At 44.0% G+C, this 24,623-nt stretch overlaps 1 protein-coding gene across 1 annotated transcript in view; it reads right to left on the reverse strand.

Annotated features, from left to right (window-relative positions):
* Nucleotides 1-24,623, reverse strand: part of LOC143793021 (catenin alpha-2-like) — a 1,735,283-nt gene that overhangs the window by 1,472,156 nt on the left and 238,504 nt on the right. The window contains exon 2 of the mRNA XM_077279584.1: nt 5,749-5,854. Within this exon, the coding sequence (XP_077135699.1) occupies nt 5,749-5,850 (102 nt within the window). The 5' untranslated portion in view covers nt 5,851-5,854. The remainder of the gene's footprint in view (nt 1-5,748; nt 5,855-24,623) is intronic.

Raw genomic sequence — 24,623 nt, forward strand, 5'->3', positions numbered from 1 at the left:
AAAAAAAAAAAAAGTGTAATCCCACACTGGTTTTTTGTTTGGCTTTTTTGCTAGGGTGACTAAATGATAAAACTGACCTGCCATTATGATTCTCCAGGTCATTACGAGTTCATAGACACCAAACATGTCTAGGTTATTTCTTATCTAAGTGGTGAAAAAAAATTCCAAACTTTGTTTAAAAAAAAATGGCGCCATTTTCTTATACCCACAGCGTCTCCATTTTTCACGATCTCGGGTTGGGTGAGGGCTTATTTTATGTGTGCCGAGCTGACGTTTTTAATGATACCATTTTGGTGCAGATGCGATCTTTTGATTGCATTTTAATACTCAGTTCTACTGTTCCAATGTTCCTGTCTACGTTCTCAGCTCTGCTGCTCCTAGCTGCCTGTTACGATATTCCTCTCTGATGATCCTAGTTGTGAGCTTATATACTAAATTCTGATGTCCCTAGGTGCTTATCTAAATACTCGATTCCACTTTTCCAAGATGTCTGTCTATGTACACGTCTCAGCTGTTCCAAAGAATTTTTATACATCCTCAGCTCTGCTGTTCCAAGGTGACTGCATAGATCTTTGTCTCTGCTACTTCAAGGTGAGGGGTCACCATTTTGGGCTCTATTGTTCAGTTACATTCATACTTACCTATCATTGCTGTTCCAAGGTTCCTGCCTTTGCTATTGGGCTCTACTGTTCCAAGGTACCTGCTTGCTTACCCAGCTATGCCGTTCAATGTCCAAAGTGAAGGTCTGTCTTTCCACGCCCCAAGGTGTTGACCTGCATATTCACCTCTGCCATACCACATTCTGGTGTAGTCTTACATATGGAGCTCTACTGTCCCTCGTAGAACCAACTCCTTTGGTCTGTGCTTGTGGCTTAGAAGATCCACCTTGTCAGAGGAGCCTTAAGACTTGACTTGGTGACCTCCGATGTTATGTTGTATTAACCCTTGGAAGTAATAATATAGCTTTTACTAGGTTTGGGAATCCAAAGGTGAAACGTTCCAAACCTGACGGATTTACAAAAGTACAGACCCCAAGACTATTAGGTTTCTAAACCTAGATGATAAGAATCCTTTTTTTGAGCCAGAACATACAAACTAATGTAGTCAAGTTGACTGACGCCACCACCCCCCATCCCGAATAGTAATAATAGGTTCCTATTAATGAGTTCTCCACAGTCTGTTACTTATAACAAGTCTCGCTGTCATTCCCTTACATCTCATAATAAACCTGAGAAACGTCTTCCCCGATGTGACTTCCGCACCTCACACCCGGTGCGTTACCTTTTGAAGGCTACAAAGCTTTGAAGAAAAGACGGCCGCGTCTTCATCTGATCTACGTCGTAATCAAGAAAACGGATCAAATATGATTCTGAAGGAAACGATGTTAGACACAAAGCCACGGTAATTAGCGGAATCCACTGGCTCGATAATCAAGGAGCGCGGACGAGTTAGCGAGAAAGAAGAAACGTTGCCTGTAATTAGCGGGAAATTGTCAAACGGGGTTAATAAGGCGAATGAAGTGTTCCCTTCGGAGGCGGAGGGGTTAAGGCGGCTGAACGTGGGGCGCATTACACATCTTATGTTGTTTTTAAGCATTTTGTGTTTTCGAGAAAAAAAAAGTGTTCAGCTATCAAACGATTGTCACTTTGTCAAGAGGAATATGGGGAACAAGCAAATTAATGTCTCCGTCTAAAAGCTTAAAAGAGCCGGCAGCAATTAAAGTGAATAAATTACTTGCGATCTTCACATCCCGGTGCTGACACACTGACGACTGGAACTTTCAAGATGTAACAGTCATTCGTCTTCTTTATAATGATAGATGCATTAGCCCGGATGACCTTGCCAATCCTAAAAGACTTTGGATGGGAAGTAAATGTTTGCTTCAAATAGATCTTAAAGGACTTAGTGACACTTCACAAAGGTCATCAGTACCAGACCGGTGGCGATCCAACATTTGCCGCCTCCACTGATGAGTTATTTCCAAGTATCAGAAGACCGCCGCTCAGTCCTCGGTGTAGTTGGTGGTCTTAGGTACTGCAGTTTAGCCTCTCGACACTAAGTTGCAGTACCTGTGAATGGCCACTACACGGAGTAAAGAGGCATGGTGTCTTGGCTCAGCACAGGGGGTCGTGGGACCCAGTAACAATTGATCGGTGGGGAAACTGGTTGTTGGATCCCCAACAATCTGATATCGATGATCTAGAAAAAGCCATCAGTATCTTAGTCCAGGAAAACTCTTTCGACTTGTCAAATGGTGGCATTTGATGAAGATCTTCACAAAAGATCAGTACACAGTATGGCATTATCATTACTGATGGTATCAGAGTATGTCCTGACACACAACATCACTAATTGGATGGTTACTAGGGATGAGCGATCTGCAACTGCATCGACACCTAGCATCCAGTCCCGAAACCTGAACACGGACTTCTTACTGTACTTTTGTGTTACTGTTCATGTTCTACAGCCTAATAAAGCTTGTTGAAAGGCTGCAGCACAGCCTATGAACAAGCTTTAAGGTTGTGGGGGCTTCCGGCCCCATCACAGCCATGTAAAGCATTGGCATGGCTGTGATTTGCTGGCGCAGCACGTGACCCGGCCTGACATTGTGAAATAAATAATTAAAAAAAAAACATCTTGTGTTTCCCACTATTTTTTATAACCAACTGAGGGAAAGCAGACAGCTGTAAGCTGGATTTATCATGCTGAGAAGGCAGCAAAAGCCATGGATTTTGCCTATTAATATCAGCCAGCAGCTGTCTGCTTTGCCTTTGCTGGTGCCTGGGCTTTTGTCATATACTCCACATATCTGGCTTTTATGGAAGAGTCGCAAGTTGAAAGCAAGTCCTGCTTGCAGTTTGCAAAAAGCAATGTAGAAGACTGTGTAAGGAGGTGCTCTGGTTTGATGACACCAAAATAGAACACTGCATATCACCCTGAAAACACCATCCCCACCATCACACATGATGGTGACAGCATCATGCTGTGGGGAGGCTTTTCTTCAGCAGGGGCAGGAAAGCTGGTCAGAGCTAATGGGAAGCTGGATGGAGCTAAATACAGGGCAATTCTGGAGGAAAACCTGTTAGAGGCTGCAAAAGATTTGCGACGAGACGCAGGTTCACCTTCTAGCAGGACAATGACCCTAAACGTCTGCCAGAGCTGCAATGGAAGATTTAGATCAAATTGGAAATCTGTGTCAAGAAGTGAAAATTGTTGTTCACAGATTTCTCCATCCAAAACTGTTGAAAGGTTCACAAGGTATGAATACTTTTTCAAGGAACTGTATACATGGACCTTATAAAGACTTTAAACTTTGCTCAAGGGTGTCCTTAGCTATCCTTGATAAAAAAAAAAATTGAAACGTACGTTTCAAATATTACTGTTATTAGAATGTATTATATATAGCAGCCTAAATATTGGGCACTCTCTGGCAGTATTTAGGTCGTATATCTCTGCAAAGCATATTATTTTTGCATTGAGTGATGGTGGCAGCTCTGTAAAACACTCTGACACAGTCAACTATATGGATGAATTATGTGGCCAAAGTACGGTACTGTTATTTTGGCACAATAATGTACTTCTATATTGTGTATCAGCTCCTGTCCTACACTCATTTTTCTCTTATATGCTTTCCTCCATATCTACAGTCTGTTTGCTCTGCCCTCCATGAAACTGTACATGCTTTCTTCCCTGTCCACAATGTGGTGATCATGGAAACCTGTGTACAACTACCTCCTAACTTTCTGCTAACTCTCAAACTGAGAAAACGGGAAAGGAGAGAAGAGAGAATAGAGCCAGGAGCAGGAAAGATGTATGTCAGCTTGTATTGGGCAATATTTAGAAAGTCTCATCCCCTGCACTGACACATTGTAACGAACTATCGGAAACAAGAGACATATATTCAGCTCAGGATTGTCTAGACTTTATAACGGTGTAAAGCACGCCAGATATAAGAAGTTTTAGGTAAGTACACTATTTATTTTCCAGGTCTTTGACAGCAAGCAGAGAAAATGTGATGAACTTGGAAAAAAAAATGGTGGTGGACCAACTCGTGTGTGCCCAGTAATTGTAAAAGAAAAGCTTCAGGTGGCGCTCTAGTTTTCCTTGGATTGGGAAGGTGCGCTCTGCTCACTTATGGCGGCGGACGCCATATAACGGTGCCCGGCGAGGAGGCGCCATTACTCGTCACTTTGGCCGAATGCAACCTGTAAGGCGCGGGGAGAAATGCAACAATAAGGCCGTCAGACACAGACAAACAGCAATTCATTCAGCACCAGATGAGACTAATCACAATTCATATGATTCATCTCTGACGATAGAAGCGGAATCTTGTACAATTAAAAGGCAGAAGCCAAAAAAAATGCTCTGAAACGTCATGGAAGCTCGAATGTGTCAGATCATAAAGCCAATGTAAGAGAAGGAAGACACAGAGAAAATGTATCTGCGGTATTGCCCCAGAGAGATCCAGTGCAGGGGTACGCAGGGGTCCGGGAGCTGAGACCCCTACATGCATATGTACATATTAACATATCAAGAGGCTCATTAATAAACAGATGCAAGAAAGGACTGAAGACCCAAACAAATACTGAACCAAATCACCACCAAGAGTCCAAACTACTGGGTCCAATAGTCGCCTCATGATGTACCCCCAAAAAACAAGCTAAAGCCAGGAGCAACCACATTTATAACAATCATCGTGTCGGGGCAATGGCAGAGCAAGGGCATGGATGGTTGGATCGACCAGCGAGAAGATCAAGCCATGGCCCTACATAGAGAGGTCCTTCCGGTGGGTAATGGGGCATCATTGGAGGGATGGATGGAATGAACAGAAGAAAATCAAGACATGGCCCTATAGAGAGTGGTCCTGGTGGGTAATGGGGCATCATTGGAAGGATGGATGGAATGACCAGAAGAAGATCAAGCCATGGCCCAATATAGAGTGGTCCTGGTGGGTAATGGGGCATCATTGGATGGATGGATGGAATGACCAGAAGAAGATCAAGCCATGGCCCTATATAGAGAGATCCTGCTGGTGGATAATGGGGCATCATTGGAGGGATGGATGGAATGAACAGAAGAAAATCAAGACATGGCCCTATAGAGAGTGGTCCTGGTGGGTAATGGGGCATCATTGGAAGGATGGATGGAATGACCAGAAGAAGATCAAGCCATGGCCCAATATAGAGTGGTCCTGGTGGGTAATGGGGCATCATTGGAGGGATGGATGGAATGACCAGAAGAAGATCAAGCCATGGCCCTATATAGAGAGATCCTGCTGGTGGATAATGGGGCATCATTGGATGGATGGATGGAATGAACAGAAGAAGATCAAGCCATGGCCCTATATAGAGAGATCCTGCTGGTGGGTAATGGGGCATCATTGCAGGGATGGATGGAATGACCAGAAGAAGATCAAGCCATGGCCCTATAGAGAGTGGTCCCGGTGGGTAAGGGGAGCATCATTGCAGGGATGGATGGAGTGACCAGAAGAAGATCAAGCCATGGCCCTATATAGAGTGGTCCTGGTGGGTAATGGGGCATCATTGGATGGATGGATGGATGGATGGATGAATGGATTTATGAACCAGCAGAGAAGATAGGGCCATAGCCCTTTATAGAGTGGTCTCTGTGGGCAATAGGGGCATCATTGGATGGACGGATAAACCAGCAGAGAAGATAGGGCCATAGCTTTCTATAGAGTGGTCCTGGTGGGAAAGGGGGCCGTCTTTGGACTGCACAGGCTCTTACCTGGGTGACGAGTGGCTCCAGGAGGCTCTCCACGGTAAGGGTTCGGATCTCTAGACTTTTGGGGTCCCATTTAAGAATTATCGGAGATGTTGCAGATGTCATTTTCCTGGAAAAAAATAAAGGGAAGAAAGTTCATATATGATAAAAATTAAAAAAGCAGAAATCCAAGCGACAATCACTGGGCAGACTGCGATATCGGCCGTTTGACTTCACAGAAATGAGACGTTTTCTGTAAATTATTGAAAAGTTCTAGAACCTTCGCCCGCGCTCCGTGCTCCACGCCAGGATCTCTGCGGCTCAGTGTGACTCTGTTCACATGAGGACTATAAATGGAACATTGGTTAGAATTGTATCCAGTCTGGACAATCAGCCGGGAGCGGAGCACTTCAGTGGCACAGACTTGTTTCTTATGCTGGGGCTTTGTTACAATGTAGCAGCATAGGGGTAAAATTTGTCATCCACAGAGGACCAGGCTGGAGAAGAAGAAGTGTTAGGTTTTATGGACGGAGACAAGAATGACTCCATTCACCGACAGCACGCAGAGATCCTAACAATGTGATGGATGAAAACAAAGTAAATTACAAAGTTTTCAGAACTTTTCCCAATACAATAAAGGGAACATTTCATCTACTATATAATTGTCTAAGGGTCACTTCCGTCCTTCTGTCCTTCTGTCTGTCTGTCATGGATATTCATTGGTCGCGGCCTCTGTCTGTCATGGAAATCCAAGTCGCTGATTGGTCGTGGCAAAACGGCCACGACCAATCAGCGACGGGCACAGTCCGGAAGAAAATGGCCGCTCCTTACTCCCCGCAGTCAGTGCCCGGCGCCCGCATACTCCCCTCCAGTCACCGCTCACACAGGGTTAATGGCAGCGTTGACCGCTGTGTAACGCACTTGGTTAATGCTGCTATTAACCCTGTGTGACCAACGTTTACTATTCATGCTGCCTATGCAGCATGAATAGTAAAAAAGGTCTAATGTTAAAAATAATAAAAAAAATAAAAAACAGTTACATACTCACCCTCCGATGTCCCCCGGATCGAAGCAGTTACTGATGCTCCCGGATCGAAGCGGTTACCGACTCTCCTCGCGACGCCCCGGTGACCGCTCCATGCATTGCGGTCTCGCGAGATGATGACGTGTGGTCTCACAAGACCGCTACTTCATCATCTCGCGAGACCACAATGCACTCTTCAGACCAGGGTGCGTGAGGAGCATCGGTAACTGCTTCGATCTGGGGGCCAACGGACGGTGAGAATGTAACTATTTTTTATTTTAATTCTTCTTTTTAACAGGGACATGGTGCATACTATGTGACTGGCCAATATACTACGTGTCTGTGCTGTATACTACGTGGCTCTGTGCTGTATACTATGTGACTGGGCAATAGGCTATGTGGCTGGGAAATATACTACGTGGCTCCGTGCTGTATATTATGTGACTGGGCAATATACTACATGGCTGGGCAATATACTACTTGTCTGTGCTGTATACTACGTGGCTCTGTGCTGTATACTACGTGGCTTGGCAATATACTATGTGGCTGGGCAATATACTACGTCACTGAGCAATATACTATGTGGCTGGGCAATATACTACGTGGCTGGACAATATACTACGTGGTTGGGGAATATACTACGTGGTTGGGGAATATACTACGTGGTTGGGCAATATACTACGTGGTTGGGCAATATACTACGTGGTTGGGCAATATACTACGTGGTTGGGCAATATACTACGTGGTTGGGCAATATACTACATGGCTGGGCAATATACTACGTGGTTGGGGAATATACTACGTGGTTGGGCAATATACTACGTGGTTGGGCAATATACTACATGGCTGGGCAATATACTACGTCGCTGTGCAATATACTACGTGGCTGGGCAATATACTATGTGGCTGGGCAATATACTACGTGGCTGGGCAATATACTACGTGGCTAGGCAATATACTGCGTGGTTCCGCAATATGCTACGTGGCTGGGCAATATACTATGTGGTTGGGCAATATACTACCTGGCTGGGCAATATACTGCGTGGTTGGGCAATATACTACGTGTCTGTGCTGTATACTATGTGGCTGGGCAATATACTATGTGGCTGGGCAATATACTATGTGGCTGGGCAATATACTATGTGGCTAGGCAATATACTATGTCACTGAGCAATATACTATGTGGCTGGGCAATATACTACATGGTTGGGCAATATACTATGTGGCTGGGAAATATACTACGTGGTTTGGCAATATACTATGTGGTTAGGCAATATACTACGTCACTGAGCAATATACTATGTGGCTGGGCAATATACTACATGGTTGGGCAATATACTATGTGGCTGGGCAATATACTACGTGGCTGGGCAATATACTACGTGGTTGGGCAATATACTACGTGACTGGGCAATATACTACGTGGCTTGGCAATATACTACGTGGCTGGGCAATATACTACGTGGCTGGGCAATATACTACGTAGACATGCATATTCTAGAATACCCGATGAGTTAGAATCGGGCCACCATCTAGTCTATAATAAACTGAATATTAAACTTACAAAATCTAGAAGTTAGTGGTAGGTAAATGGAATTTGCAACCTGTGCAGGGGCCCATAGTCAGGGGCCCATAGTCAGGGGCCCATAGTCAGGGGCCCATATTCAGGGGCCCATAGTCAGGGGCCCCTAGTCAGGGGCCCATAGTCAGGGGCCCATAGTCAGGGGCCCCTAGTCAGGGGCCCCTAGTCAGGGGCCCATAGTCAGGGGTCCATAGTCAGGGGACCATAGTCAGGGGCCCATAGTCAGGGGCCCATTGAGGCTACAGGTCATTTCTTTAAACACGTCTGCTACTTCCCTCCTAGCATCCACAAGTCTACACGTCTTTAATAAATGATACGGCAATATCCAAATTAAATCATTTTCTTTTTAACCTCTTCATCTAGAGCTGATGCAATATTTACCCGTTCACTGCCCTAGCCCACCAGGGATAAAATAAAACACCCATTAACTATAACAAATGACTAGATATGTTACCAGTAATCTCTTTACTGCTATAACCCTCCAGGATATTATCATTCACATCTATAGCACACTAGACCTCCAGGGATAATATAATTATCTGTTTAATTGCCCCAGACTTCCAGGGTTGTTATCATTAACTCTTTCAGAGGTATATACCAGCAGGAATCTATACAGTCATGAGCTCCAATGATTAAGCTAGACCACCAGGGATGTTATCATTAAAGGGGATGTCTGGTCTTTTGCTAAAAGTTTGCAGTCACACCTCAATCCTTACACTTGTACTGAGCTGGCCGGAAATCGCATACTTGTAGTCACATAGCCGCCCACTCTCACCGCTAACACTGGAGAATCGTCAAAATCTACGGTGTGCATTTTGTGAAAATTCAAGAGTCTTTTCATCAAAAGATCAGACAACCCCTTTAATTCATTCACCAGGGATGTCATCATAGACCACCAGGGACGTTATTACTAGCCCTTTCACTGGCCTAGAGCACCAGGAATGTTATTATTAACCCTTTCATTTCTTTAGAGCACCAGGGATGTTAATTATTAATCATTTCATTGCTCTAGACCACCAGGGATGTTGTTATTGACCCTTTATTGCTCTAGACCACCAGGGATGTGATTATTAAAGCATACATCGCCCTAGACCATCAGAAATATGACTCTAAACTTAAATTACCTAGAGCACCAGGGATGTAATTATTAACCCTTTCTCTAGACCACAAGATGTAAAACTAACAGTTTCACTGCCCTAGACCACCAGGGATGTTATACTAACCTTTATATTGCCCTAGACCTCCACGGATGCTATGGTTAGCTATTTCACTGGCTTATACCACCAGGGATGTTATTATTAGCCCTTTCATAGCTCTAGACCACCAGGGATGTTATTATTTGCCCTTTCATAGCTCTAGACCACCAGGGATGCTATGATCAATCGCCTGCTTTGAATGTGACCTGCTATAAATTTTGTGTTTGGGGCCCTGGAGCTTCATGTAGTATCCGCATTCACGGTGATAAATAACAGTAGGACCATGGCAGACACAAACCTTTCCTTAGAGCTGTATGATGCCCCGCATGAGGCCCCATAGCCGCTGTTTCATGCACGCGTGAATTGGAAATGAATTACGGTTTTAATTAGAATCATGATTTTATACTTTTCTGTTTCTAAAGTAAAGCATCTTTACTGCCGCGCGGCCGGTAGAATACTGCTAGACCGGTGGTGACAAGGTGACGCGTCAGAATCCAATTACAGCCGCTCGGCCCCGGTGGAGCGGTGCTGGAATGAAGGTGTCGCCACTGATTTGGGGAACTCGCCTCTCAAATTGTCCGGCTGTCAGTGAAGCCGCAGTTACAAGGAGTTTTAGAGACTACGGATGAGACAGACGGTAATTGTGACCCTGAAGGAATTATAAACAGGACTTTAGAGAAGAAATGTAGAAGATGTACAGAACAGAGCTGTCTCCTCCGGGTCAGAGCGTTACTGCACAGCAAGGACAACCTGTCCGCAGTCAGCTCAGCGAGGACGATACATGGGAGAAGCCCAGGACGTTCTCTGCAGAAGACGATGGCACAGATTGCAGCTTCAGAGCATTCAGAAGTGGGCGGGGATAGAATGTTCAGCATCCAATCACAAGTGTGCAGGGATAGAATGTTCAGCATCCAATCACAAGTGTGCAGGGATAGAATGTTCAGCATTAGTGTTGAGCGATACCTTCCGATATGCAAAGGGAATCAAATGCTCAACCTCCAATCACAAGTGGGTGGGGATATAATGTGCAGCATCCAACTGCAAGTGGGTGTCACGCGGGTACTGGGTAGACTAAGGCTGGTTACCCGGGCCCCTGCGATATCCCTCAGGCTAGGGAAACCCCTGTCTGTCCCTCTCCCAGAATTTACACTAATGGTGTGCTTGTCTGGGCCACCAGGCCTGACCCTGACTCCTGTTTCAGCCCTATGCTGAAACCTCTACCCGCCACCCAGTGAAGAGACCACACACCATTCTCCACAGAAAGCACAGACAGGGAAAACTAAAAACGCACCACGCCGCAGACACACAGGAAAACACTATAATGTGCACAGGGCAAAACAAATACAAATATAGGAAGGAGAAATATGACAAAGGATAATACACCACCAGACACAATATTTCTTCTCCAAGACCACCACTACAGACCGGAATCACTAGGCACGAGGCACAAGCTATAATTGGCGATGCCCAAAGTCCAGCAGAACTATTTAAAGGCCGTGGGCGTGACCCAGCCTCCAACCCGAGTACCAGCTAGATTAACCCCGGACAACCTAGATAAAATCTAGTCAGCGCCACTGAGCGTATAGTGGACGAATGCGGAATTACCGCTGTCTGTCGGACGCCCTAGAGTGAATAGCGTCCGACATGACAGTGGGTGGGGTAGAATTCTCAACATCCAATACAAGTGGGTGGGGATAGAATGCTCAGCATCCAATCAAAGCGGCAAGAAAGAATGCTCAGCATCCGAATACAAGTGGGCGGGGATAGAATGCTCAGCATCCAATCACAAGTGGGCATGGATAGAACTCTCCACATCCAATACAAGTGGATGGCAATAGAATGCTCAGCATCCGAATACAAGTGGGCGGGGATAGAATGCTCAGCATCCAATCACAAGTGGGCAGGGATAGAACTCTCCACATCCAATACAAGTGGATGGCAATAGAATGCTCAGCATCCAATACAAGTGAATGGTATTAGAATGCTCAACATCCTTTCACAAGTGGGTGGAGATAGAGTGCACAGCATCAAATCACAAGAGAGTGTGGATGGAATAATCAGCATCCAATCACAAGTGGTCAGGGATAGAATGCTCAGCATCCAATCACAAAAGGGGGGATTAGAATGCTCAGCATCCAATCACAAGTGGGCAGGGATAGAATTCTCAACAACCAATACAAGTGGTTGGTAATAGAATGCTCAGCATCCTATTACAAGTGGGTAGGGATAGAATGCTCAACATCCAATCACAAGAGGCAGGACTAGAAGGCTCAGCTTCCAATCACAAGTGGGTGGGGAGAGAATGCTCAGCATACAATCACAAGTGAGCGGGGATAGAACTCTAAGCATCCAATCATAAGAGGGCGGGAATCTAATGCTCAACATGCAAGCACAACTAGGTGGGGGCAGAATGCTCAGCAACCAATCACAAGTGTGCATGTATAGAATGCTCAACATCCAATACAAGTAGGTAGGGATAGAGTACTCGGCAGCATCCAATCACAAGTGGACGGGGATAGAATGCTCCACATCCAATACAAGAGGATGGTAATAGAATGTTCAGCATCCATTCACAAGTGATTAGGGATAGAATGTGCAGCATCCATTCACAAGTGATTAGGGATAGAATGTGCAGCATCCATTCACAAGTGGGCGTGGTAGAATTCTCAACATGCAATACAAGTGGTTGGGATAGAATGCTCAGCAGCTAATCAAAGTGGCAAGATAGAATGCTCAGCATCCAAATACAAGTGGGCGGGGATAGAATGCTCAGCATCCAATCACAAGTGGGCAGGGATAGAATTCTCAACATCCAATACAAGTCGATGGTAAAAGAATGCTCAGCATCCAATTACAAGTGGGAGCAGATAGAATGCTCAACATCCGATAGAAGTGGATGGTATTAGAATGCTCAACATCCATTCACAAGTGGGTGGGGATAGAATTCTCAGCATCCAATCAAAGTGGTAGGGGATAGAATGCTCAGCATCCAATCACAAGTGGGTGGGGATAGAATGCTCAGCAAGCATCCAATCACAAGTGGGTGGGGATAGAATGCTCAACATTCAATCACAAGTGGGTGGGGATAGAATGCTCAGAATCCAATCACAAGTGGGTGCAGATAGAATGCTCAGCATCCAATCACAAGTGTGCAGGGAAAGAATGCTCAACATCCAATCACAAGTTGGCAGAATAGAATGGTCTGCATCCAACCACAAGTGGGTGGGGATAGAATGCTCAGCAATCAATACAAGTGGATGGTAATAGAATGCTCAGCAACCAATCACAGGTGGGTGGGGATAGAATGCTCAGTATCCAATCACAAGTGGGCGGGAATAGAATGCTCAACATCCAATCGCAAGTTGGCGGGGATAAAAAGCTCAGCATTAGTGATGAGCGAGTATACTCGATGCCTGGGTTTTCCCAAGCACGCTCAGGTGGTCTCCGAGTATTTGTGACTGCTCAGAGATTTAGATTTCCTTGCAGCAGCTGGATGATTTGGGCTACTAGACAGCTTGATGTGGGGATTCCCTAGCAACCAGGCAACCCCCACATGTACTCAGGCTGGCTAGCAGCTGTAAATCATTCATCTGAGTCAACAAAAACGAAATCTCCGAGCAGTCATGAATACTTGGAGACCACCCGAGCGTGCTTGGGAAAACCCGAGCTACGAGTACACTCGCTCATCACTATTCAGCATCTAAGCACAGCATGGGAATGATGGCAGCAGCAGGACGGGGCTATCTTGTAGGGGCAAGTGACCTGTCTAATCTTACTAATGTGAGAGCAAATTGTATGTAAGAGGAGTAGCATAGGCAGGAATGAAGGCAACTGGGTGGTCCCAGACTGAAAAAGCAGGGTCCACAGCAGCACTGAGTATTTCAGGAGGCGTCATTCTGATTATATTGGTGAGGACAGGGCTGTATGTGATCATGCATGGATCTTTATCACTTGTCACCCGCCACTTCCAGACTGATAGCTTCCTAGTGAGAACCCTAACCATAAGTGCTATAAGAAATGACTGAGGGGATTTCAGAGAGGTGGTCCGGCTTAGAGCTAAACCATTCTATGGACCCCAATATGGACCCACTTCTTTCTCCTCTTATACAGACCACCTAGACTTATGATGTTCCTCTGTTGATTGCCCTCCTGCCTGAAACACATCCCTAAAAGTCCTTCTGTAACTTCAGTCCTGTTAGAGATCGTTTCATCTTCAACTTGTTCCCCGTGACAGTAGTTTTGACCAGGGGTGCCCAAACTTGTATATATGAAAACACTTTCAACTAATGTAATGATCCATTCCCAAACAGCGCCCCCTTCTGTCTACAGAGCATAATACAACTTTCAGCAAACGAGTCACAAATAAATCACGAAAGACAAACTGTTCTATGCAGCAGACGTCCATTTGTCACCAGGAAGAAATATGCTTTATGGATCTGTCAGCGCAACTGAGCGGAGAGTGATCTGCCCAGACGGCGATGTGCCTCCTGATGAGAACGCAGCGAGTCCTTGGCGGAGGAGCCGCCGTCAGTGACGAGGGATTCGCATTCTGCTTCCAGCATCTGACTGGTTATTGCCAGTAGCGGAAGACGGATCTTAACCCTTTCCTTATTCGCAGCGTGCCACATACAACCTGCCACATGGTGTCACCTAATATAGCGCCAACCTATGGCAGATTGTAATAAATCTGCAGAAATGGTCCCAAACATTTACAGCATTTTCTACCTTTAGTAATAATAATTCTGTTAGCCCTGTCTTCGGTAGGCTAGCTTTAGAACTAATCTTGCAAAAAAAAGTCGCCATTTTTTTTAAAAAAAAGTAACTATCGGTTTATTTTCTTTATAAATCAACAGTGCACATGAAAATAAGAAACTTTGTCACTTACCTTACCAGATAAACTTGCGTCTTTCACCTCCTAGACTGATGTTTTATTGTCAAAACTCGCAATTCAGTAATTACAGACTTTCCCATTACTGAGATAGGAAATGACAGTTGGTCCTTGTAAAGTTCTATGGAGCTAGCAGCGGAATATTCGGGTTTCCAAGGAAATGACAGTTGGTGCTCGTAAAGTTCAATGGAACTAGCTGAGGAATGTTTGTGTTTCCAAGGAAATGACAGTTGCTCTTTCTAAAGTTTTATGGAACTAGCGGCGGAATGTTCGTGTTTCCAAGGAAATGACAGTTGGTGCTCGTAAAGTTCTATGGAACTAGCAGCGGAATATTTGGGTTTCCAAGGAAATGGCAGTTGCTCCTCGTAAAGTTCTATGGAACTAGCGGCGGAATGTTCGTGTTTCCAAGGAAATGACAGTTGGTGCTCGTAAAGTTCTATGGAATTAGTGGCGGAATATTTGGGTTTCCAAGGATATGACAGTTGGTCCTTGTTAAGTAATATGGAACTAGAGGCGGAATGTTCGTGTTTCCATGGAAATGACAGTTGGCCCTTTAAAAGTTCTATGGAACTAGCACGGAATGTTCGTGTTTCCAAGGAAATGACAGTTGGTCCTTGTAAAGTTCTACAGAACTAGCAGCGGAATGTTCGTGTTTCCAAGGAAATGACAGTTGGTCCTAAAAAAGTTCTATGGAACTAGCAGCAGAATGTTCGTGTTTCCAAGGAAATGACAGTTGCTACTTGTAAAGTTCTATGGAACTAGCACGGAATGTTCGTGTTTCCAAGGAAATGACAGTTGCTTCTTGTAAAGTTCTACGGAACTAGCACGGAATGTTTGTGTTTCCAAGGAAATGACAGTTGGTCCTTGTAAAGTTCTATGGAACTAGCACGAAATGTTCGTCTTTCCAAGGAAATGACAGTTGGTGTTCGTAAAGTTCTTTGGAACTAGCGTCGGAATGTTCGTGTTTCCAAGGAAATGACGGTGCTTGTAAAGTTCTATGGAACTAGAACGGAATGTTTGTGTTTCCAAGGAAATGACAGTTGGTCCTTGTAAAGTTCTATAGAACTAGCAGCGGAATGTTCGTGTTTCCAAGGAAATGACAGTTGGTCCTTGTAAAGTTCTATGGAACTAGCAGAGAATGTTCGTGTTTCCAAGGAAATGACAGTTGGTACTTGTAAAGTTTTATGGAACTAGCAGCGGAATGTTCGTGTTTCAAAGGAAATGACAGTTGGTTCTTGTAAAGTTCTATGGAACTAGCACGAAATGTTCGTGTTTCCAAGGAAATGACAGATGGTCCTTGTAAATTTCTATGGAACTAGCGGCGGAATGTTCGTGTTTCCAAGGAAATAACAGTTGGTCCTTGTAAATTTCTATGGAACTAGCATGGAATGTTCGTGTTTCCAAGGAAATGACAGTTGGTGCTCGTAAAGTTCTATGGAACTAGTACGGAATGTTCGTGTTTCCAAGGAAATTACACTTGGTCCTTGTAAAGTTCTATGGAACTAGCAGCGGAATGTTCGTGTTTATAAGATAATGACAGTTGCTCCTTGTAAAGTTTTATGGAACTAGCAGCGGAATGTTCGTGTTTCCAAGGAAATGACAGTTGGTCCTTGTAAATTTATATGGAACTAGCACGGAATGTTCGTGTTTCCAAGATAATGACAGCTGGTCCTTGTAAAGTTCTATGGAGCTAGCGGCGGAATGTTTGTATTTCCAAGGTAATGACAGATGGTCCTTGTAAAGTTCTATGGAACTAGCGGTGGAATGTTCGTGTTTCCAAGGAAATGACAGATGGTCCTTGTAAATTTCTATGGAACTAGCGGCGGATTGTTCGTGTTTCCAAGGAAATAACAGTTGGTCCTTGTAAAGTTCTGTGGAACTAGCATGGAATGTTCGTGTTTCCAAGGAAATGACAGTTGGTGTTCGTAAAGTTCTATGGAACTAGTACGGAATGTTCGTGTTTCCAAGGAAATGACACTTGGTCCTTGTAAAGTTCTATGAAACTAGCAGCGGAATGTTCGTGTTTATAAGATAATGACAGTTGCTCCTTGTAAAGTTTTATGGAACTAGCAGCGGAATGTTCGTGTTTCCAAGGAAATGACAGTTGGTCCTTGTAAAGTTCTATGGATCTAGCGGTGGAATGTTCGTGTTTCCAAGGAAATGACAGTTGGTCCTTGTAAAGTTCTATGGAGCTAGCGGCGGAATGTTTGTGTTTCCAAGATAATGACAGATGGTCCTTGTAAAGTTCTATGGAACTAGCGGTGGAATGTTCGTGTTTCCAAGGAAATGACAGTTGGTCCTTGTAAATTTCTATAGAACTAGCACGGAATGTTCGTGTTTCCAAGGAAATGACAGTTGGTCTTTGTAAAGTTCTACGGAACTAGCACGGAATGTTCGTGTTTCCAAGGAAATTACAGTTGGTGCTCGTAAAGTTCTATGGAGCTAGCGGCGGAATGTTCATGTTTCCAAGGAAATGACAGTTGATCCTTGTAAAGTTCTATGAAGCTAGCGGCGGAATGTTCGTGTTTCTAAGGAAATTACAGTTGGTCCTTGTAAAGTTCTACGGAACTAGCAGCGGAATGTTCGTGTTTCCAAGGAAATTACAGTTGGTGCTCGTAAAGTTCTATGGAGCTAGCGGCGGAATGTTCGTGTTTACAAGGAAATGACAGTTGGTCCTTGTAAATTTCTATGGAACTAGCACGGAATGTTCGTGTTTCCAAGGAAATGACAGTTGGTCTTTGTAAAGTTCTACGGAACTAGCACGGAATGTTCGTGTTTCCAAGGAAATTACAGTTGGTGCTCGTAAAGTTCTATGGAACTAGCACGAAATGTTCATGTTTCCAAGGAAATGACAGATGGTCCTTGTAAATTTCTATGGAACTAGCGGCAGAATGTTCGTGTTTCCAAGGAAATAACAGTTGGTCCTTGTAAAGTTCTGTGGAACTAGCATGGAATGTTCATGTTTCCAAGGAAATGACAGTTGGTGTTCGTAAAGTTCTATGGAACTAGTACGGAATGTTCGTATTTCCAAGGAAATGACAGTTGGTCCTTGTAAAGTTCTATGAAACTAGCAGCGGAATGTTCGTGTTTATAAGATAATGACAGTTGCTCCTTGTAAAGTTTTATGGAACTAGCAGCGGAATGTTCGTGTTTCCAAGGAAATGACAGTTGGTCCTTGTAAAGTTCTATGGATCTAGCGGTGGAATGTTCGTGTTTCCAAGGAAATGACAGTTGGTCCTTGTAAAGTTCTATGGAGCTAGCGGCAGAATGTTTGTGTTTCCAAGATAATGACAGATGGTCCTTGTAAAGTTCTATGGAACTAGCGGTGGAATGTTCGTGTTTCCAAGGAAATGACAGTTGGTCCTTGTCAATTTCTATGGAACTAGCACGGAATGTTCGTGTTTCCAAGGAAATGACAGTTGGTCTTTGTAAAGTTCTACGGAACTAGCACGGAATGTTCGTGTTTCCAAGGAAATTACAGTTGGTGCTCGTAAAGTTCTATGGAGCTAGCGGCGGAATGTTCGTGTTTCCAAGGAAATGACAGTTGATCCTTGTAAAGTTCTATGGAACTAGCGGCGGAATGTTCGTGTTTCCAAGATAATGACAGCTGGTCCTTGTAAAGTTCTATGGAACTAGCACGAAATGTTCATGTTTCCAAGGAAATGACAGATGGTCCTTGTAAATTTCTATGGAACTAGCGGCAGAATGTTCGTGTTTCCAAGGAAATAGCAGTTGGTCCTTGTAAAGTTCTGTGGAACTAGCATGGAATGTTCGTGTTTCCAAGGAAATGACAGTTGGTGTTCGTAAAGTTCTATGGAACTAGTACGGAATGTTCGTATTTCCAAGGAAATGACAGTTGGTCCTTGTAAAGTTCTATGAAACTAGCAGCGGAATGTTCGTGTTTATAAGATAATGACAGTTGCTCCTTGTAAAGTTTTATGGAACTAGCAGCGGAATGTTCGTGTTTCCAAGGAAATGACAGTTGGTCCTTGTAAAGTTCTATGGAACTAGCGGTGGAATGTTCGTGTTTCCAAGGAAATGACAGTTGGTCCTTGTCAATTTCTATGGAACTAGCACGGAATGTTCGTGTTTCCAAGGAAATGACAGTTGGTCTTTGTAAAGTTCTACGGAACTAGCACGGAATGTTCGTGTTTCCAAGGAAATTACAGTTGGTGCTCGTAAAGTTCTATGGAGCTAGCGGCGGAATGTTCATGTTTCCAAGGAAATGACAGTTGATCCTTGTAAAGTTCTATGAAGCTAGCGGCGGAATGTTCGTGTTTCTAAGGAAATTACAGTTGGTCCTTGTAAAGTTCTACGGAACTAGCAGCAGAATGTTCGTGTTTCCAAGGAAATTACAGTTGATCCTTGTAAAGTTCTATGTTTGTGTTTCCTTAGAATCTTATCAGCACCAACAGTCATCTCCTGTCTCAGCAATGGGAAAGCCTGTCTTTACTGAATAAAGATTTTAAGACTTTACCCATGAAGTGAGAGTGAAAGATCAGTCCAGGAGGAGAAAGAAGCATTATTCTCTGATATGATCTATTATAAAGTTTCTTTTTTGTTAATTAAAAATTAAAACAACGGTTACTCTTTAACCCTTTCATGACATATGTCCTCAACTTTGAGTGGGGCTCCTGCCTCTTTCCTGACACATAACAGCTGCAAGTCCCTAAAGGGAACTATTAAATAAAGTAAAAAAATGATATTTAAAACAATATATATATGAAATTAAAAAAAAAAAAAAACACAGAATTTCAAATCACCTCCCTATTGCCCATTGAAAATAAAACAAACATAAAAACACCAAGCACATATTTGGTATCTATAAAAACATAAAGTTAAATAATCCGATCAGTAAACGTTGTAACATGGAAATGACAGAATTAAGGTTTTTTGGTCCCCACAACATTGCAATAAAATACAATAACAGGTGATCAAAACATCGTATCTACCGTAATTGATATCAATTAAAAAAAGTCAGTTCAGAGAGCAAAAAATAAATGTTCACCCAGTCTCAGATCCCTAAAGATGAAAAATCTGGAGGTCTCGAAATATGGCGACAAACGCAAAAAACTTTTTTTCATGCAAATTTCTGAATTTTTATTCACCACTTAAATAAAAAATAAACTATACATGTTTGGTATCTGCATTCGTGTCCTGACCTGGGGAATCATACTGCCTGGCCAGTTTTACCATTTAGTGAACATGGTAAATCAAAAATATAAAAAACTATTGTGGGATTGCACTTTTTTTTGCAATGTTTTCCAATGTCAACACATTTGGATTTTTTTCCCTGTTTTCCAGTACACTATATGATGAAATCAATGGTGTCATTCAAAGGTACAACTCATCCTTAGAAAAACCTTCGTCCTTACATCCAAACCTGGCGCTTTGTTACTATTTTATCCAATCTCCCATGAGATAAATAACTGATACATTGCAACAAACCTTAAGGATAGCAAAGCGGGTGGTTACAATGTATCAGTCTGTTTAGATCATGGGAAAATTGGATAAAACAGCTACAACCTGCCAGTAGCAATTCCACGCTGTATTGTTTGTACTGGATACAACTGTAACGGAATCTCTCCTGTGAGATGCATTAGATCTGGTGGTGGGTATTTCCATTGTAAAAAAAATAAATGGTCCCTCTCTCTCGTTTATGCTCTGGAAACTAGCATCCAGTGATGTCAACTTACAGAGAATTATGAATTCATATCCTAAGCTCCCCGGCCCACCAGGACTAAAAAATTCACTAAATATCAAAAATGTATTTGTCTGATGTTCCAGATTTCAAGAAAAACTGTGCAACAAAACAACAAAGCTGTAACATATGTTCTTCCAGCGCTTACGTGTGTTTCTCCCAGAATCTCCGAACTCCCGTCACACTCTAAACCTACGGATAGATTAGTTGGCTTTTATGAAGAAAAAGAAAAGCTGAATAAAAAAGCAAAATTAGATTTTGAGGCCAAAATTGACAGAGACTGATGTGAGTGCTTACAACATGTCTCATCCTCAGGCCCTCTGGCCCACCAGGACTAAAATTCAATAAACATGACAAAATGCATTTGTCTTTATGCTCCAGGTTTTGAGGAAAAACTGGGCAGCAAAATGGCTAAAAATCAACACTGAGGCTCTGGGTCCGACCAGCAGTAATATGTAGTTCTATGGCTTTTGTGTGTTTCTCCCGGAAACTCTGGATTCTCTTAAAGAAAAATGCTGCATGAAATTACAAAGATCGATTGCGAGGCCGACAGGGACAGAGACTGATGTGAGTGAGTACAACGCTGTGGAGCATGTTGGCGCCATATACATAAATAAGCGTGAACACACACTATCTGGGTACAGGGGTCGGATGCTTCCATGAATTGCTCAATTCGTTCAGACACATGACGGGATATAGATGTCAGGATAATAACAGTCAATACATAACTGTAAACCGTTCGTCTAGAAAGTCACCAGCCAGTCATGTTTCATCGGCCGCTTCCTGGAGACAATAACACGGTTTATTTGGAAAGCTGCAATCTTCCCAGGCGAGGTGCGGAGAGTTCACGAGTAATACAGAAACAATAAAACGGCCGAGCTGCGGGAAGCAGCAACCTCAGCTCCACGAATACAAGAGCGAACGAACCAAGTGTTAATGTTTCCTTTCACGGTCATAAAAATATCTAGAAATCACACGTGCACGTTAAAGAAATTGGACAATTTTTGTAAATTCAACAGCTTTGAACAATTGTTTTAAAAAATTTGATTTGCCACAAAACAAAAGTAGTTCGAAAGTTTCCAATTGCCCTGAAAGGATGTATGTAACACTCTGAGGTCTCCTAGGACTGTAACCAATCTTTTTCAAGCTCTTTAATATAGACGGAGCTTAACTAATGTCAACGTGAACTCACTATATATGGCTATGGGTAAATGGATGGTAACTGGTGTAGGGTTGCAGGTAGGCATTAGGGCAGTCTCACACGTCCAGATAATTCCGGTACGGGAAACAATCGGTACCGGAATTATCCGTGTCCGTGTGCCCCTACGTTTTCTTGTGTACATCAGTGTGGCACACTTGCGGCACACGTGTGCCGCCCGTGTGCCCACTGGGTACCACACGCACCGTGCTGGGTACCACACGTACCAGCATCTGGTGCTGAAGCTGCGGTTCATATCTTCTCTGCAGCAGTGTTTGCTGCAGAGAAGATATGAATAATAGTGTTTAAAATAAAGATCTATGTGTCCGCCGCCCTCCCACCCCCTGTGCGCCCCCCCGCTGTTCAGAAAATACTTACCCGCCTCCCTCGCTGCTTTCTGGTCTGGCCGGGGCTTCTAGTGTATGCGGTCACGTGGGGCCGCTCATTTACACTCATGAATAGTCGGCCCCGCCCCTATTGGAGGTGGAGCCACATATTCATGAGTGTAATCAGCGGCCCCACGTGACCGCATACAGTAGAGAAGCCGCGGCCAGACCAGGAAGCACCGACAGCCAACGAGGGAGCGGGTGAGTATTTTCAGGACAGCGGGGGGTGCACAGGGGGTGGGAGGGCGGCGGACACATAGATCTGTCTTTTAAACACTATTATTCATATCTTCTCTGCAGCAAACACTGCTGGAGAGAAGATATGAATGGCCGCTTCAGCACCATGTGGGGGGGACAGCGCTTACTGTAGCGCTGTCTCCTGCACGCAAACGGACTGCAGACGGAGAACGTCTGTGTGCGGTCCGTATTTTACACGGACCCATTGACTTTAATGGGTCCGTGTAATACGTGCGCTCCCACGAACACTGACATGTCTCCGTGTTTGGCACACGGAGACACGGTCTGCAAAAAATCAATGACATCTGCACAGATGCATTGATTTTAATGGGTCTACGTGTGTCAGTGGCTCCGGTACGTGAGGAAACTGTCACCTCACGTACCGGAGCCACTGACGTGTGAAACCGGCCTTAGGTAGTGTTCTCACAGGCAATGCGGTTTTGTCCCGAACATGTGAAGTTTTATTGTTTTCATAAAACTCAAAAGAATTTAAAAATAAAAACAGCCTCTCCTAGGCAGAAAGGTACCACAGCAAATAAAGAGTTAATTTAGTAAAGCATATATCTCACCTCAACTGATTACTGTCCGTTCTCCCAAAGCAAGCTTTATACACACAAGAGGCACAATCCCACTAATCTCAAAATCCCCTTCAGCTTGAGCTCCAGCAGAAACAGAAACAGAAGTTTTCAACTCTGGCCACAGTTCACAGCGAGCAGGCTGTAGCTTCCACATGTTTATCTACAGCTACAACACACAGACTGCTCAGCTTTCCTAGCTGATCCGGCATGTCTCTCTCAGCTACAGCTCACATCTTGGCTGGTCACTCCCCAGCTCCAGCACACCTGACTTGGCTTTATCCAGCGTACTGATACCTGGAGCAGGGAGCCATTGGCTTTATACTTCATCCCTTACTCCGGCAGGCCTCAGGATACTTCCAACCTTTGCCCAACTGGAGGTCGATGCCACACAGGATTATTGAGCAAATGAGCAAAGGATAGACCAGTACCGCAAAAATGATAATATCTATCTATCTATATAATTGTCTAAGGGTTTTTCCGTCTGTCTGTCTGTCTGTCCTGGAAATCCCGCGTCTCTGATTGGTCAAGGCCGCCAGGCCTCGACCAATCAGCGATGGGCACAGTATCGACGTAGATGTCATAATGGTTGCCATGGCGCTGATGATGTCATAAAGGTTGCCTCGACCAATCAGCGACGAGCACAGTCTGCCACGAATTCTGGAATCATCATTGTCCATATAATACGGGGACATGCATTTTCTAGAATACCCGATGCATTAGAATCGGGCCACAGTCTAGTATATATATAATTGTCTAAGGGTTTAATTGTCTGTCTGTCCTAGAAATCCCGCGTCGCTGATCCCGCCAGGCCTCGACCAATCAGCGACGGGCACAGTCTGCCGCGAATTCTGGAATCATCATTGTCCTCCACTGCTGTCAAGTGCCGCCATTGTGTAGGGTGCGTGCCTGCGTCTCCCTGTATGGGCGGCATCTCCCTGTGTTTCTATCTTAGAATGGGTCATCAACGAAAATACGCCAATGAGGATGACAGAAAAGCAGCAGCAGCAGCAAGAAAACGACAACATCGGGAACAGGAGACACCACAGCAAACTGCTGCCAGACAAGCCCAGGATGTGGAATCTCACAAACAACGTCGCCAACAGGAGACACCACAACAAACTGCCGCCAGACAAGCCCAGAATACGGAATCTCACAGACACCGTCGCCAGCCGGAGACACCACAACAAACTGTTGTACGACAGGAACAACATGATCGCCAAATTCATAAAAAACGAATGCTCTACCAACTAAGGCACGACCAGGACAATATTCAACAACTTGCACATTACGTAACAGACAATGAAAGTACAATTCATGAACAGTGCACTACTGTGGGAATATGAATGCAGTTTGCTCTAAATGCGACTCTCTGAATTTCATTGATGAAAAACCATCTGACAATCAGTTTACTCAATGCTGCTAAAAAGGAAAAGTTATGCTACCGAGACCTCACTACTCAGATCTGTTTGAGCAGTTAATGAAAGGAACGCATCAACACAGTAGAAATTTCATGGAAAATATCAGAAGCATCAACAGTTCTCATGCGTTTGCTTCATTCGGTGCGAACATTGCACCGCCCCCTGGATTCGGACCGTATTGTTTTAAAATTCACGGCCAGATCTACCACCGCACTGGAACACTTCACCCAAAAATAGGACAACCACCAAAATTTGCACAATTATACATCATTGATACAAATGAGGCTACAGAACAATGGATGAACCTAAAAGAAAACGAAAAGTGTGATGCTGAACTGATGAACCAAATTGCTGTACATTTACAAAAAATAATCCCATTTGCTGCCGCATATCGCATGCTAAAAGACGAAGCTGAGGAGGAACAGCGGGCTATACAAAATGGTACTGAACTGCCTTCTATTGTCATGGCCATTAAACAAGAACGTAAACAGAATCCTCGACTTTACAACAAACCACGTGTAAGTGAGGTCGCAGTTGTTTTTCAAAACGATGATGGAGAGCCTCCTTTTCAAAGGGATATATTAGTCCATCTTAAGCCAGACCAAAACAATCCTTTGGTTCCTAAGACACAACGAATTAGCATTTTGCACAGCAACCTTGATGCTCTTCTGTATCCGCTATTCTTTCCTAG

This window comes from Ranitomeya variabilis, chromosome 1 (assembly GCF_051348905.1).
Source record: "Ranitomeya variabilis isolate aRanVar5 chromosome 1, aRanVar5.hap1, whole genome shotgun sequence".
NCBI lineage: Eukaryota > Metazoa > Chordata > Amphibia > Anura > Dendrobatidae > Ranitomeya > Ranitomeya variabilis.